The sequence below is a fragment of the Talaromyces atroroseus genome, assembly GCF_001907595.1.
Source record: "Talaromyces atroroseus strain IBT 11181 chromosome Unknown scaffold_3, whole genome shotgun sequence".
NCBI lineage: Eukaryota > Fungi > Ascomycota > Eurotiomycetes > Eurotiales > Trichocomaceae > Talaromyces > Talaromyces atroroseus.
In genome coordinates, this window is record NW_017971435.1 from 549,318 (window position 1) to 565,666 (window position 16,349).

The window sequence follows — 16,349 nt, forward strand, 5'->3', positions numbered from 1 at the left end:
TACGCGGGGTACCTAGAGTCTTTGATGTCTTTCTCACCATCGTTATTGTCATTATTTTATGTCGAGACTCTATGTGCTTAATCTTCTGCCAACATATCATGCCGCCAGTACGTAACCCTATTCTCCCCGGATTCAACCCGGACCCCTCGATTCTTCGAGTCGGGGAAGATTATTATATTGCGACATCGACTTTTGAATGGTACCCTGGAGTGCAAATACATCATTCCAAAGATCTGGCAAACTGGGATCTACTCATACGACCGCTGAACCGAAAGAGCCAATTAGACATGCGAGGAGAGCCAGACAGTTGCGGCGTCTGGGCTCCATGCCTGAGTTACGATGGCGACATGTTCTGGCTAGTTTACACCGACGTCAAACGTAAAGATGGCTCCTTTAAAGACGCCCATAATTTTATCGTGACTGCTCCGGACATCGAAGGGCCATGGTCGGATCCTATATTCGTCAATTCGTCGGGTTTTGATCCCTCTCTGTTTCATGATGATGATGGCCGGAAATGGTTTGTCAATATGATGTGGGATCATCGCAGCAGTCCCCGTGCTTTTGCTGGAATCGCACTTCAGGAATTTGATCCTGTGTTAGGGAAGCTAGTAGGACCGCGAAAGAATATATTCAAAGGCACGGAACTAGACCTCGTCGAAGGTCCACATCTGTATAAACGCAATGGGTGGTACTACCTTTTGACTGCCGAGGGGGGAACAGCCTACGAACACGCATGTACTCTTGCCCGTGCTCGAGATATTCGGGGTCCGTATGAAGTGCACCCTCAGAAGCATATTCTTACATCCAAGGATGCTCCATTTGCGGCTTTACAACGCTCTGGTCATGGCAGTATTGTGGACACTGAGGGCGGTAAGACATATCTTGTCCATTTGACAGGGCGTCCTGTCGGACAGGAGCGGCGGTGTGTGCTAGGTCGAGAGACTGCTATTCAGGAAGTATACTGGCGAGACGATTGGTTCTATGTTGAAAACGGACCTGTTCCCTCACTATACACAAACGTCCCCGGTGTGTATGATGATTCGGATTACTGGGCAAGAAAGTATTATCAGTTTGAGAACGGTCTTCATAAAGACCTACAGTGGCTGCGAACACCCGAGACAGACCGAATCTTTTCCGTCGAGAATGGAAAACTCATACTCATCGGGCGGGAGTCAATAGGGTCTTGGTTCGAGCAAGCCTTGGTGGCACGCCGACAAACCCATTTCTCTTATGACGCAGAGACGGTGATTGACTTCTCACCGTCTGATGAGCGACAATTCGCTGGCCTTGTGGCGTACTACTGTCGATATAACTTTTTCTACTTGACCGTGACGGCTAATTCGGACGGAGAACGTGAAATAAGTGTGATGAGCTCTGAAGCCTCTTGGCCAGATGGCGACCTGAAATTTCCTCAGCAAACACGGATTGCAATTCCTAAAGAGGGAAAGGTCAGACTAGCTTTGAACATTCGTGGTGGTCAGAGCTTGCAATTCTTCTACGCCCTCGAGGGACAGGAATTAGAGAAAGTTGGCTCGGTTTTGGATGCCTCGATTTTGTCCGACGAGTGCGGAGGACACCAGGCGCATGGAAGTTTCACTGGTGCATTTGTCGGTCTAGCATGCTCCGATCTCAATGGAACAGCGAGGGGGGCAGTGTTTGATCATTTTGTGTATAGCCCGGTACAAGACGCCACGGATCGTTATGAGATTGATAGCCAAAGACACACCTAGGTATAACGGCTCATTAACAAGATGGTAAGAAGGGGATTGTTAATAAATAGCTATTGTAATCTATGAGGTTTTGGGTCAAAATTCAATTTAGGATTTATATATACTCCATCTGGGGTCAAAATGAGGTAAATACATATCCAACTAGAGTCATATTGAAAACATTACCATATCTCGTCAGCATCAATCAAAGGAAGCCAAAGTAATTAGGGCTCCGACTCAAATGCAGCGGATGGCCGGGCCTTCAGACCCCCCTTCTCGTACATCTCATCAATAACGGCCATCTGGTCAATGCTGTCTTGACCAGAGAACCATACTCCGCTTCCCTTACGACCCTTAACGTGATGAACAAATTCATTCAGCTGGTACCGATAGGTTGTCCACCATGATTCGCCTTGACGACCATCGGATTTGTCTGGCCAGTCATATGCTTTAACCGTTCTCGTCTGCGTCCATGAGTGCACAGTCTCTACATCGCGCTTGATCGAGTGCTTATCCTGCACGACGATGCTATGGTACATACTAGGCGCTATATGGTTATAGAACGTGACTGTTCGTTGGACAACATGAGTCTCCCCATCAGTAAGTTCTGTATCGTCTTCAATTTGCTTCTCTCCCAACTCTGCGACGCATTTGGGCCAGCCAATACTCGGTAAGTTGCGCGACCAGGAAGCAGGAATAATCGGCCAGCCACCAGCAGTCGAAAGATCCGCGACGATACGGCCTTCGGCGCCCGTTGCAGATTTAAAGGTTGCCGTCACCGCTTCGTCGATTTGTTTTAGGTCTTGCTCGTCTAGTGGCGGTTTTGACGTAGACAGCATTCTAAAATTCGCACTTTGAACATTTGGATGCGAGTCAGCCAGCATTTGCCGGATGTGAGACACATTGTAGCTGGACAGGTCCATCCCGCAGCCACCGGCCAATGCATATCGGAGGCGGATTTCGGAGGGGTCATTTCTGTTGAGGAATCCTTTATATAAAAAGAACTGACTATATGCAATCTTCACTGGCCCTGCTAGAGGATCTTGGTGAATGAGCTGAAGAAATATCTGCCATGCCGGATGAAATGAGTAATGGAACGCTTCAAGCAACACTGGAGCGCCTGGTGCTGCAAAAAGGTGGTTTCCAAATAGTTTCTTGGCCTCACTAGCATTAGAAGTAGATGGTTTCTCAAGCAGGACGTGTTTCCCAGCTTTGACTGCCCGCAAAGCCCACTCGTAATGGTGGGAGTTGGGCAGAGCGATGTAAATGCAAGAAACGGCGGGGTCATTAATGACGTCTGATGGGAAGTAGTTGTGTCAAAAATGCATTCCGAGTGATGCGATAGCCAATGTCTAGAAGATTAGGTACCTTCATAAGTATCATGGACAACTGGAATGCCGTGCTCCTTCGCATATTTTTCGGCCTTTACACGGTCTCGCGCCGCAACACAAGCCACTATCACCTCGGGATGTGACTTTGCAGGAAGAATCAGAGCCATTGGTCTAGAGAAATAGATATGCATTAGCTATAACCCGTTACATATCGAGTTTGATGCGCCGCGGTGGTGGAACGCACGCAATGAACGAAGCTCCGAGCAGTCCAAATCGCAGCGCACTGTCTGTCTTTGGGGCTTCAGGCGGAGAAATAAAACCCGCGTACAAGCGATGCAGGAAACCAATCATCGTTTTTTTTTTTTTTCAACATGTATCTGCAGTGTAGGCTATGTAGTGGTGCGATGACTTTGACTGAGTGATGCCAGCGTTCGTTACATATCAATGAGTTTCTACCGACGGACGTTGAGGTCATCAGCCGATCATCCCGAGGTTACAATTAGCCCTGCATAATCCCTGCAAAGTTGAGCGTTAATCATCCCCATTGATCACTCGATTTTCACTATACAATGGTGCTTGCTATACTTAGGTAAATGCGCACATTTCTGGATTTCACTTGTTTCAACGACCAACTTCTCATAATGAACCCAAGTTCCATCACTTAGTGATTCTTTTTGTGGTGAGGATTGGAAGACTGATATGTACCTAGGTAACATCCATGAATGTGAAGATTTCCTCACTCAGCAGGAATGAATCTCTGGTGGGCTATGTAAATTGCAAGGCTTTGGCACCAAAATCGGTTTTACTTGGAGCTGATTATCAACTTGTCTTAAGTACATCAGTCATGACAGGGAACTCTGCATGTCTTAGGAATTATCACGTTGGACTAGATTGTAGAGGGCATACATACTGCCTATATAGTCGTAGTGACGGTTAGGGGTGTACTTCGCAAGGCCGTGGACGTCCAATGCTGACCACCTGCAAAATGAGATATAGACGAAGCGAAGGGACGAAGGGGCTGCAGGAAAGGTCGAGAAATAGCCTTGGGGATGCAGAAGCAGTCACATATGTAGGTATTGTATACAGCGTGGGAATGTTCTGCATAAACTACCCCAATGTCTCATAATCCTTGCTTTTGTACAGCCGCCACCTTATTTCCTAATTAGGAAAATATCTTGTCTTAGTCTCCCATTTGTCCTTTGTCATGGATAGTCAATATCTAAATAGCTGATATTGGGTTCAAAACATAATTTTATACGAAGAGTTAGAAGGTGACGCGCAAGCCTTATATCCAAGAGTGAACCAAACAGCTAGCTTCTGTAATCACAGTTCCGGATATGGATGATTTCTTGTTCCCCCTTTGCAAATACCCTTGTCCAGAAGTAAACAAATACTCGCAATTGATGCCGGAAGAGGTTTACGATGCATTGACCCTGGTCAATGCTTGCTAGCTACTACTTAGATAGATCTATCATGAACTAAATCTATGGTTCGCAGCAAGAGCCAATGCGGAGCTGGCCGATAATGGCAATGTGGATATGAAGAAAGAAAAATAGGAAATGAGCAGATTGAACAAATAGAATGAATCATATGCCCAGACGATTACTAGAGTCTTCATGCTCTGAGAAACATGAATCGTCAGGCATATACTCTTGGTGAAGAACTATTGCTCAATTATGAGATTTGTTACCAGCAGGCAATACGTAGCACAGACCAGCTACCCCGTATATAATCATTATTATAGCCTTGGCTGTCTTTAAGCTCCTGATCTCCATCCGGAACACAATGCCTCGTTTCACAAGATCTTCCATCTCCGGCGATCCCGAACCCAGAGGGGCAAGCCGCTAGAAAAAGCAAATATTCGAATGTTAGAAACAAATAAAAAATCGACAAAAAGCGGAAAGTCTGGTATATTATAATAAAAGTTTAATTTTGGTTACTAGTGATTTCCAGGAGCCCAATTCCCGGATTTTCTCGGTGATAAATACGAGGCGTATAGTTAGAATTATTTGCTATGGGGTTTTTGTTCTCTCCCCTCCTCTACTGTTCCTTTCTTCTATCTAAGTTTAGCAAGGCCTACCTAATTAGTCTGGTAGCATTGATGCTAGTGTGACTGGTTTGTTCTGAAATGATGTTAAATTCACAGCCCAGTTATATTCGTCGCTTCTTTCTATTCTCCTGCTGTTCCTATCGGCCGCGATGGAACTGCGATCTGTTAGTAGTTACCTTTTAGTGCTTACCACTTTCTGCCCTGCCCTGCTCTTTTCTTTTTCTCTTGCCAGTTTGTTTTTATGATAATCCTCTTCTCTTGGATATTTCTAACTTTCTTATCGGCTTCTTCTTCCTAATGCAGGTGGACGAGACATCATCTCCACCGCATCACCATATCCGATCTACTTATAGTGCTGATTCTGCGTTTCATGTTTGGATTCATTAGATCATCTTGCCTTTGATCTGTGTCTGTTTCTTTTCTTTTTTGACCCTCTATTATTCTTCGCTCAGATGTCGATCCCGTGGCCTGGAAGTAATGATAGGTTGGCTCATGGGATGTGTGTGGAGCTGCTTTATCACCATCTGCAACATATAGTAATCGGTCCCATAAATCTCTATCTCATGATCCCAAAAAGGTTTCCGCCTCGTTATTCCAGGTTTTCCGATTGATCAATGCACCTGCTAGCTGGTCTGAATGATGATGGAGATGATCGACAATGCCGCAGAACCAGTTTGGTAACCAGTCAGAAAGAATGGAACACCAGGGTGGATCTAGATCCAGGAGAATGGATCGGTTTGTTCCTGATCCACAGTTTTCTCTCGTGCTTCTTTCGTGTGGTAACATTGCCATGATTATTTGAGATCCCAAGAAATGGTCTGTGGCACAGTTCTTGGATCTCCATCCGGTCACTGCGTCAGACCCTATCCCTCCGGTTTGATGCTCTGTCGCCATGAGACTGCGTATGTTCGTACATAAATAGGACTCGATGTTCGCTCAAAATGTGCTGTGTTTGTTCTTGGAGTCTGTCATTGCATTCAAAGTCCTTCATTATATAGTTGTGAAGAAATCACCTCCAAGTGAACAATCTTGCCCTCATATTCAATTATATCTGTCTCTCCCTCCTCATACTTGAAGTTTTCATTATCACCTTCTTCAGTTCAAGTTCAATATTGGACATACCTTTTCTGACAAAATGAAAACGATATCTCATCTCGAGTCTTCCCAAATGGAGTCCCAGCACTTGGACTACCAATACAAAGAGGCAATTTTGACTTTGAACAAATTACTCAACTTGTGGAATGAGATTCATATTCCAGTCCCAGTTGGGCAGAGTCTCCTCCGTTTCCTTCATATAATCTACCTCTTCTTTTACTCAGATATCACAACCGTTATGCTTCCATGCATTACGTTCGGCATACTGGGCTCAGCAACAAACTCATCTCTGACTGAAGGCGCCCTCCCCATTTCCACTGTCGTCTACAACTGTCCCAAAGCATTGATCTGGCTGTGGGGGGTCTTGATGGTCTTCGATATCAACAACCAGAATTCTCCCGAATCTATCGAAGAGGACCGCATCAACAAACCTTCGCGGCCAATTGCGTCGGGCCGAATCAGCCCTACTGCTGCTTCCTATCTCCTACAGGCAATGATTGCCTTGACTCTTCTCATCAGCTATGCCACGGGAGTAGTTCCAGAGACTTTAGCACTGTTCGTGCTATACTGGCTATATGACAATCAAGGAGGCAATGAAGACTGGTTTATGCGCAACCTGTTGGCCACTGGCGGCTACATCTTTTATTCTCTCGGCAGCTTGACTATAGTCTCAAGCCATTCAGAAACAAGAGCCGCCAAACTATGGATGTTCATTTTTGGCCTTGTCATCCTAACAACCATCCATGCCCAAGATTTTCGTGACATGGAGGGTGACCAGCTTAAGGGACGGACTACGTTGCCACTTATCATGGGCTCAAAAACAGGTCGAGCTACAATTGCCGCAACGCTTGTGTTCTGGTCTACCTTTTGTCCCTTTTACCTTGGGTTGCCTCTTCATGCATATTGCCTTGCTGTTGGTCTTGGAGCTTTCACTGGATGGCGATTCATGTCGAAAACAGACAATGCTGCTGACAAGAAGTCTTTTCATATCTATTGTCTTTGGGTAGCAATTATGTTGCAACTACCTGCGATGGCTCTATAATTCTCTTGGGTAATTGGTACCTTATATGTTCGTTTTCCTTGCTTACCGGATGGTTTTTTTCTTTCCCTTATCTTTCTCTCATTCCTTCCTTCTTTCTCCTACTTCTTTTCACTCTCTCTTCTTGTTCTTATTTTTGTTCTTTTCTCATTCCCTCATTTTCCTTTTGGAAAAACTCATAAACTTTGGAGCAATCCATCACCTACTTCCTTTAATCTATCAGGCGTTCCGGGTGCTACTTGGGTGTATGCATATTTTTGATGAACCGCTTATGCATTCAGAAGGCACATGGCGGCGCATATTATGAGATATACCTTGTTTGTTTCTGTTGGTTGGCCCATTTGATCAGTGTTCGACTCTCTTGTTTTCTGTTAGCTATTATTTCAAAAATCGAATATTTAATTTACTTCAAGTGAAACTGTAGTATTCTCGAAAGCCAAGCTCGATTGTACAGACCAAAAGATTTGTACATCCACATATAGCATTTTTCGTAGTAGCTGTTCGCAATTAGATCGGAAGACCTAGAATTGACATTCTTCAAACCTTGTATTCATCTGAATAGTGAACCAGTGTCTGATCCATTTAGCTATGCACGGCCCCTGCGTTCAGCCTGTTATGGATCTACCGGGTGTAAACATAATGCCAGGACTATTTCCTGCATTGTTACTCATTCTTGAACAGGAAATATCTCCCCATTTGCGGTATGGAAGTGCCTTGGACATCTCAACGCAGTTGCTAGTGCTTGCATGCCTCTCGTGCGTCCTCTATACCTCAAGATCTTACATTATCGCGGACACTCGGTAATACTAATGATGTCAATAGAGGGGCAGTCTTAGAAGAATGAATCTGACAGGCTTTCGGGGCGGCCTCTACTCCGACGTATACGAAAATCAGCGAACGCTTTTGTCACGGGAGGAGCGTCGGTAACAGGCGCTGAGATCGTGAGCGCAACAGAACGTTTCAGGATAGCAGAGCATGCAGTAACAACGTGGTCATAGATAACAAATAGATACGAACAAAACAGATAGCACAATACACTGTTTTTCCTTTCTTGTATCCAGAAACAGGTTGCAAGAGCCCTTTAGACTCTGATGCCTGAGGCCCAGGCCGCTAGCGCAGCCCTAACCTCATGCCCGCCAAATTCTACCAACACGAAATATTCTGATAGATCTCAGAGTGATAAATTACGGGTGCCTAGACCGCTTTTGACTTCTTATTTTCTACGGTCATGCTAGAACCTCGAGGCATATATTATACACAGTGACATGCAACGTTCACCCAATGAAAGCTTACCGATAAGCCAAAGCGCCGGCATAGGCTACCCTGAAGTGCCTGCCTAATGGAGTCTGGGATCTGCTCTGATTTTGCTTAGCTTTATCGTTGTATTGCAAGGGTCTTGCTAGCGGGCCTGTATTGAATTATCTAGAAGCCTGGCGTAAACACGCTATGTTCCCGCTAAGCAATGCGAGCCTACTGGTTAATTAATAGGATTGTGGCTTGTTGTATATTTAATTAGTAGCGTGACATTTATAGGATTTCAATTCTGAGCTTGTTATCTTTCCATCCTTGGCGAAAATAACATACTTAATGCTCCTCATTTCTACCATTGTCTTCCTGGAGCGAGTGGATTTGAGGCCTCCGAGAAAGATTAACTCCACTAATGAGTAGAAAGGCCAGTAAATACATGACCGAGGCTGCCAGAAAGGGAAGTCCCAGCCAAGTGTTGCCCAGTTTCATACCCCATCGGAATGTGTTGGCAAGTAATGGTCCTGCCATCAAGATCCCTACAGACTGGACTACGGCCAATGAAGTATACAGAACACCCACTTGGTTGGGGAGGATGAGCGACGTAAGTGAACTTCGTGCAGTGAGATGAAGTGGTGAGCCAAGGGCAACTGCCACAAGACCAGCAATCAAAATGGCTGGCACAGGGGCAAAGAACATCAGTAGCATTCCGATAGTAAGGAGAAATGCCATGCCGCGTGACAACCAAAGGTCTTTAGTTGGTCCGTTCAATTTCATCCGGTAAAGCATTAGGCGAGAAATGACAGGGAGAATTATGAGGACGTCCACAAGATTGACAGCTCCCCGAACGGAAACGAGAATGGTAGCCTTTTTGACCCGTCAGATACTATTGTACGTTGAAAAATCAGTGTCACTCACTCTGCTATACGACCAATGATACTTTTTTGTGGCGTACTGCAACAGAAGCGCCATTGCTTGTCGACTCAAGGTAGCGACAAAGAAGACCAGGAGAAGAAGGCTGACGTTCAAACTACTCAAAAGGAAATTGGTCGATTCTTTGAAGAGCTCCAAGCTGTGCGAGACCTTGACCATTACAGTCTTAAGAAGCGGCTGTTCTTTTGTCGTGGTGTTTTCGTTATTATTGAGCGAAGAATGAATTGCGTCCATGGATTTGAGTCGACCAAAATGTAGCGTTTCAGGAGCAAAAAAAATTGCAACAACAACGGCTAAAAATTCCACGCCTGAACTGGCCAGAAATGGAATCCAGGGGTTTCCGGCCATTGTGATTCCACTTATAGGAGTTGCCACAATCTCTGCCGTTAAAACGACCGCGGAGAAATAGAAGAAAGATGTAGCTCTGCGTCGTCGTTAGCCACATGTTGCGAAATGCTGCATATTAAGTAATCAATATACGTGGTTTATACTCAAAACTTGCCTTTCTTCATCAGGATAGGAATCCGCAAGCATCACATAGAACATCGATGAAGCAACTTGTGCTCCACCCCCAAATATGAGAATAGGAGCGGACAAGTACACCATTTTGATTGGAATTATCTCAGGAAACCAACAGACGATTTTTACCCATAGTCCACTCAGTGCCAGGCCAAGCATCGCAAAGGAGAATTGGCCTGCGTCCGACTCTGTCGGCGAGAAGACCATAGACGACACCAAACAATATTCCGGGTAGTTGATCGAATGTATCCTTGTAGGCCTGTATGATGGCCAATTCACTCTGTACGGGCTCAGTTTTGCAGTCGTGAAGACTGGTACGGTTGCCCGTGGCATAGTAGTTTTGGCAGATTATGTCTTCGAATATTTGCATCTGCGGCGCCATTCCAAGAAAGCCCGAGATGTCAATAAGCATCAAAAGTGTACAAACTAAAGCGAGGATGCTTGTCGACTGATGGGCACTAGTTGGTTGGACGTTATATTGGGAGTCCTGTCCTTGCCCTTCGACTTGCTCTGTAGCAAGAAGAGGGGTCGATTCATGGATATTGACCATCACGCCGGGATTGGTCTCGGAATGCGACGCCATTAGGAAAATAGGGGAGAAAGAACTCGGCTAACAGCGTTGCCATACAGAAGAATAGAGATTCGCCAGATGAGCTCGTGAAATGTAAATTTAGCCAAGGACGGTTGTGTAGGCACCCACGTATTGTGCTTTGTTTGCATAAATCACGCGCATGACTCGGCACCGGAAAAGCCCCTCCGAAACATGCCCTAAGCTGCAGCTCATATACAGTGTCCTTTCTAACCAAGGAGGGAGCATAACGACTCAACTTGGTCATTATGACATTCTGTGAATCAATTTCATGTCAAATCAAAGAAAGCGCTTGATGGAAGCTGCTGCCTAAGCCAAATTTTTCAGGGCAGCTTTCGTTCCTGATCTCAATCGCCGAAGATACAAGCAAGTCGCTTGAGTCTCAAATAATTCAACGTCGTCCTAGGAACATAGATTCTGTCAAGGACTCCGCGGATCGGTGAAGACTATACAGTGACACGAGTTGAAGATTGCAAAATCTGAAGCACATTTGTATGTCCCTTGGCTGCGGCTCGTATAAGCTGTTTGGTCATGAATGTCCTTCGCCTCTGGGTCAACATCATCCGCATCAAGAAGCATCCGCACCACTGATGCATGTCCGTTGATAGCAGCACAGTATAATGGCGTAAGTCCTTTGACTTCTCTAGAGTCATTATTGACTCTGTCAGTGTTTATCAAAAGCTGGACCACTTCTTTGCATCCGTTAGCTGCAGCCCGTGACAACGGAGTGGCGCCATTGATGTCCCTTGAGTCCAGATCAACACCGTTCGCAGCGAGCAACAACTGTACTACAGACTTATAGCCGCCAGCTGCGGCGAGCGATAGCGATGTGTATCCATTGATGCTCCTGGAGTCAAGGTCAATGTACGGTTGATTAAGCAATAGCTGCTCTGCTGTATCATGTCCCAAAACGGCAGCAAGAGACAATGGTGTCTGGCCGTAAATATCCTTTGTATGTAGACGAACCTCTCCAATTTCCAGAAACGTCTTTACCACAGTATCACATCTATTAGCTGCTGCGTTTATCAACGGCGTGCATCCCATGTTGTCTTGGATGTCTATTCTGGCACCAGCACATAGGAGTAGCTGTGTGGTCTCCTGGCGCCCATGTTCTGCAGCCCAGTACAGAGGCGTGCGATTTCTCACATTCACAGAATCCAGATCAATGCTATCTGATTCAAGCAGTGATTGCACTGTTAACGCATGTCCATTCTCCGCAGCATAAGATAGTGGAGTCGGACAGTGGCTGTCCTTCATATTTGGACTATTTTCATCAGCAATGAGAGACATCACTACTGTATTCAATCCAAAATAACCCGCGATATGTACTGCCGTCATGTTTTGGGGCACATTTTGGCTATATCTGAGGTCCATATTGCACCTTTTCGAGGCCATGGTGTCTTGGCTGAAGGTGACTATTTTCGCTTTGTCGTTGAGAAACTTGTCGCAAGGTGATGTGTAACTTCTGAGAAGCCAGACGTGCATGTACGCCCCAGTGCCGCACAGCATAATCATAAAGAGCATTTGACCTTAATCGACCCTCAAATTTCTTCGTCGGATGAACAGAACCCTTGAACAATATCATCTCGGCAGAGATATTCTGTACATTTCCTGGGTATATGGGACTGCACATCGTTGGTGAACTAGAGATTTCCATTGCGATTAAGATACTTTTTGGTCAAACCATGAATTAAGATGGTATCGCTTTCTTCAATCACATCGACCAACCCGTAAAAAACTGCCTGTATATCTCCGGCAGGGAGAAGACTGTCGTTCGCAAAGCTCTATCCCGAGAGCATGTCGGAGTTCAGATACAGTCAGAAATCTTCTAGCAAAGGTGATCCACATCAAGGCCTTTTGCGCGAGCTCCCAGTGGCTCAGTTCCTCACGTTGAATTTGTTCCATCACCAACAGATGTGCTGAGTCTAGCACTTTCGCTTTCTGGTCTTCGTAGATAAGGAATTGCGTCGTCCGTTTGACAACTTGTAAACCGAGTTTGATGGCTTCCGGAGTAGATTTTCCCATTAGAAAATGAAGGTAGATCCGCGTAAGAAGAAACCTGAATAGAGAATTAACCACTGACATATACATCATATTGGTGGACAGACAAACTCTCCATCAGCTGCAAGTACAATAGTCTTCCTGATATCTTCCCTCAAAGAAATGTCGCTCGAAACAAATGGGGGGGGAGCATCGTGACTTTCTCGTCCAGGTATCTCTGTATGTCTTCTTCAGTAGCGCGAATTTCGACAACCGATTTGCCGCTGAACTCACTTCCCATTTCTGGACTAATCGCAGATGTTGTGGAGATATTGATTTCAACCTCTTCTTGAAGGGTATTGAGCTCCCTTAAAATCAGAGTCGTTTCTTTGGTGGACGTTTCTACCTCGTCCAATCCATCCAAGACGACGAAAACTCTCGTGTAGGCAGAAGCAACGAAGCGCAATACTGTCGCAAACTCTGCGTAGGAAGGCTCGGTACTTTGCATAGCATGTCGCTTGTAGAGTCCCTTGACGGATCTCGGAATCAACTGTTGCTGTTCGACCAACTGCTTCAGTAGGCTTAGAAGAACTTCTGAAGGATCGGGCTTTTTGGTCGGTTGAATCCATTGAAGAAATATATAATTCTGACTTTCAAATCTCTTTCAAAGACGGATTAGATTTGTTTAATAACAACGCTTGTCAGTACTGTCTTCCCTACGCCTGGTATACCTGAACAGAAGATAGTCTGTCCACTCGTCTTCAACCATGAACCAAAGGGAGAGAATTTTAAAAACCAGTCATCGGTTACTTAACCTCGCCTCTCGAAGATAGTGTTCAATTGGAAGTTGTAATCGATTGCAGAAAGCCAACTACGAGCATTTTCGTCCTCGTTATTCCACGTTGTGTCCATCTTGGGAAGAATGACTGCGAAGAAATAATTTATCAATTTAAGAAGCAGAAATACTCTCTAAGCTTATATTATTCAAAGAATTAGGAGCGCATCTCACTCATTAATGCATGGGCCGGGTACATATTATGCCACGCCTAGGCATCGGCTCTCCAGCATCTCGCCGTATTCATCATGCAACCATTTATTGATTTCGCCTGTGTAGCTGACCTAGCAGCTAAAAGGCTTGCTTAAGCCCACCGTGTGATCATGAGCACGAGGTGCATTAGTGCAATCAACATGCATTATGCACCTCTACTTACTGCTGTCAACTAGATAGATCCACTTACGAATATGAATACAAATCTACATTTTCCCTGGGTATAATATTGTGTATAAGAAATGAAAGAAAGGCTTGATTTTAATTTGGCGTAGCCAATAACGATCATGAGTAGTAAGTTTATAAGAAAGCTGATATACCTCTAATAGCCAGGTATGCTGCTTATCAGCGCGGTCAATAGACCCTGGCCTAGAAGGATCCTTCTCATAGATAACAAACACCGAGCAAGTAACGCCCTTATCAACAAGAAGCTCCGTGCATGGAAATCAGCCAGTAGATCACCAAATCAATAAACCGGCCTTTAATATATAAGAAGCCGCCACCAGATCCCGGAGTTTTGTGGTTTTCTTGTTGACACTCCCCTCTATCACACTCCGATCCCGCTTGTCAAAGAGCGACGCGTCTAGATAATGTCGGAAGAAGCCGAGAAGAAAGGCAGCACGCTGCCAGGAGCTGTTGAAGCTCCCATCGAGGGCGCAATTGAGAATGGATTCGTCTCTCAAGCCGACGACACTGATCTTTTGGGTAGGCCTGCCTTGCCGATACAATCGCGGTCCCCGGTCGCCCACTAATGCCTCAACTCAGCCCAATTGGGCTACAAGCAGGAATTAAGACGCCAGTACTCAACCACCCAAGTCTTTGCCATCGCTTTCAGTATCATGGCTTTGCTGCCATCAATTGCGTCGACACTCTCATTCTCTCTTCCCGCTGGGCCCGTGGGAATGGTTTGGGTTGGTCTCTGCCAGTTAATCTTTACTATAATGGGTATACTGATCCAGATTAGGGTACGTTGAGCACACATGGCTTTTGAAAACCGGAATTCTAATGCAAGGGGCAAATAAAGGGTGGCTTGTGGCGAGTTCCTTTATTTTGCTTGTCGGTCTTGCGATGGTGAATATATATACATGCTCCTTCTCTCCATGATATTTCTCTATTGACCTCGCGTCGCGAACAGGCCGATCTGGCTTCTGCAATGCCTACTGCAGGAGGTCTCTATTTTTGGACGCACTACTTTTCGAGCGAAAAATGGCGAAATCCCTTGAGCTTTGTGGTCGGATACAGTAACACACTCGGCTTAGTAGGAGGATTGTGTTCGATTGACTGTGAGCGCAGAAGAATTCCACACTGTTACGCTGGCTCTGACGCAAAATCCTACAGATGGCTTTGCGCTTATGCTACTGTCTCTTATTTCAATTGCCAGAGATGGGGAATGGTCAGCATCCCGCCCTGTGATCTATGCCACGTACCTTGCGACTGTTGTTGTGCACGCCTGCATGGCAACATTCATGGGCCGCATCATGAACCGCATCCAGAGTGTCTGTATTGTCCTCAATGTTGGACTCGTCATTGCAACCGTAATTGCCTTGCCGGTGGGCAATAAGAGCAACGGACTCGCAATCAATTCAGGGAAATATGTCTTTGGGCACATGGAAAACCTCACCACATGGCCCACAGGATGGGCATTTGTGCTGGCCTGGCTTTCCCCAATCTGGACTATTGGCGCTTTTGACTCATGTGTCCATATGAGTGAGGAAGCGACACATGCAACCCGAGCTGTACCCATAGGCATCATTCTATCCATTGGTCTTTGCGGCATCCTGGGATTTTTGTCCCTCGCCGTTATAGCCGCTTGCATGGATACGAACCTCAATAACTTGATTGACTCTGCCTTTGGTCAACCCATGGCTCAGATATACTACGATTCCCTCGGGAAGTCGGGAGCCCTTGGCTTTATGGCCGTTGTTGCAATTGTTCAGTTCTTCATGGGCTTGAGTATTGTCAGTTTTCTTCCTCATTCTCCTTCGCTTTCCTATATATGTCTTTATATAGCGCAGGATATAACTAACAACATTGAAAAAAAAAAAAAAAAACAGTTGATTGCAGCTTCTCGTCAGACATGGGCCTTTTCCCGTGATGGAGCCCTCCCATTCTCAAGCTTTTTCCGACACGTCAGCAAACGCATCCAATACCAGCCAGTGCGAACAGTTTGGGGTGTTGCCTTCATAGCTATTGTTATTGGGCTCTTGACTCTTATCGACAGCGCCGCTGCGAATGCCTTGTTCTCCCTCGCTGTTGCTGGTAATGACGTTGCTTGGGGGGTGCCCATTTTATGCCGCCTGATATGGGGCGACAAAACCGGTAAATTTCGTCCAGGGCCATTTTATACTGGAGTTTTCAGTAAACCAATTGCTATTACGGCGGTTGTGTATCTGCTTTTTGCTATTATTCTCTGCATGTTCCCTACAGGCGGGCCGGATCCGACACGTAAGTTGACTTATCCTCATTCTCTTTTTCTCTGTTTCGTTCCGATTTGGTCATGGAATTAACTTTTTCCTTGCTTTTAGCTGATGAGATGAACTATACTATTGTTATCAATGGAGCTATTTGGATTGGGGCAGCTTTGTACTATTTCCTGTTTGCAAGGAAGTGGTACACGGGGCCGAAGACCACAACCGCATAGATGAATACATGGAGTAGAGCGGCTCTGCCAATGTAGATATAAATGGCTATGGATACTATCTAGCTGTTTTTATCGGACCACTCTACGCCACGCGTGTTGACTACTTAAATAGGGATGAGTTTTTTTGATAGATCGGTTAGAGAAAAGCACTTGATACGTTTATCAATACC

General features: G+C 45.5%; 6 protein-coding genes across 6 annotated transcripts; 3 read left to right on the forward strand and 3 right to left on the reverse strand.

The window, feature by feature from the left end:
• Positions 1-98: 98 nt before the first annotated feature.
• On the forward strand, positions 99-1,730 carry UA08_03237 (hypothetical protein; the record flags this gene model as incomplete). The annotated part of the gene is made up of 1 exon (XM_020265515.1): positions 99-1,730. The coding sequence occupies one exon, from the start codon at positions 99-101 to the stop codon at positions 1,728-1,730; it is 1,632 nt and encodes a 543-aa protein (XP_020121466.1).
• Positions 1,731-1,933: 203 nt separating this feature from the next.
• UA08_03238 (hypothetical protein) lies at positions 1,934-3,391 on the reverse strand (the record flags this gene model as incomplete). The annotated part of the gene is made up of 3 exons (XM_020265516.1): positions 1,934-3,006; positions 3,078-3,211; positions 3,285-3,391. 3 exons carry the CDS (start codon positions 3,389-3,391, stop codon positions 1,934-1,936), a joined length of 1,314 nt encoding a protein of 437 aa, XP_020121467.1.
• A 2,834-nt stretch (positions 3,392-6,225) lies between these two features.
• Positions 6,226-7,227, forward strand: UA08_03239 (hypothetical protein; the record flags this gene model as incomplete). Its single annotated transcript, XM_020265517.1, has 1 exon — positions 6,226-7,227. One exon carries the CDS (start codon positions 6,226-6,228, stop codon positions 7,225-7,227), a length of 1,002 nt encoding a protein of 333 aa, XP_020121073.1.
• A 1,581-nt stretch (positions 7,228-8,808) lies between these two features.
• Positions 8,809-10,504, reverse strand: UA08_03240 (hypothetical protein; the record flags this gene model as incomplete). The annotated part of the gene is made up of 3 exons (XM_020265518.1): positions 8,809-9,336; positions 9,388-9,826; positions 10,038-10,504. 3 exons carry the CDS (start codon positions 10,502-10,504, stop codon positions 8,809-8,811), a joined length of 1,434 nt encoding a protein of 477 aa, XP_020121072.1.
• Positions 10,505-10,930: 426 nt separating this feature from the next.
• On the reverse strand, positions 10,931-11,767 carry UA08_03241 (hypothetical protein; the record flags this gene model as incomplete). The annotated part of the gene is made up of 1 exon (XM_020265519.1): positions 10,931-11,767. The coding sequence occupies one exon, from the start codon at positions 11,765-11,767 to the stop codon at positions 10,931-10,933; it is 837 nt and encodes a 278-aa protein (XP_020121071.1).
• Positions 11,768-14,128: 2,361 nt separating this feature from the next.
• Positions 14,129-16,179, forward strand: UA08_03242 (hypothetical protein; the record flags this gene model as incomplete). Its single annotated transcript, XM_020265520.1, has 5 exons — positions 14,129-14,243; positions 14,304-14,503; positions 14,801-15,496; positions 15,593-15,983; positions 16,064-16,179. The coding sequence occupies 5 exons, from the start codon at positions 14,129-14,131 to the stop codon at positions 16,177-16,179; spliced, it is 1,518 nt and encodes a 505-aa protein (XP_020121070.1).
• Positions 16,180-16,349: the final 170 nt, after the last annotated feature.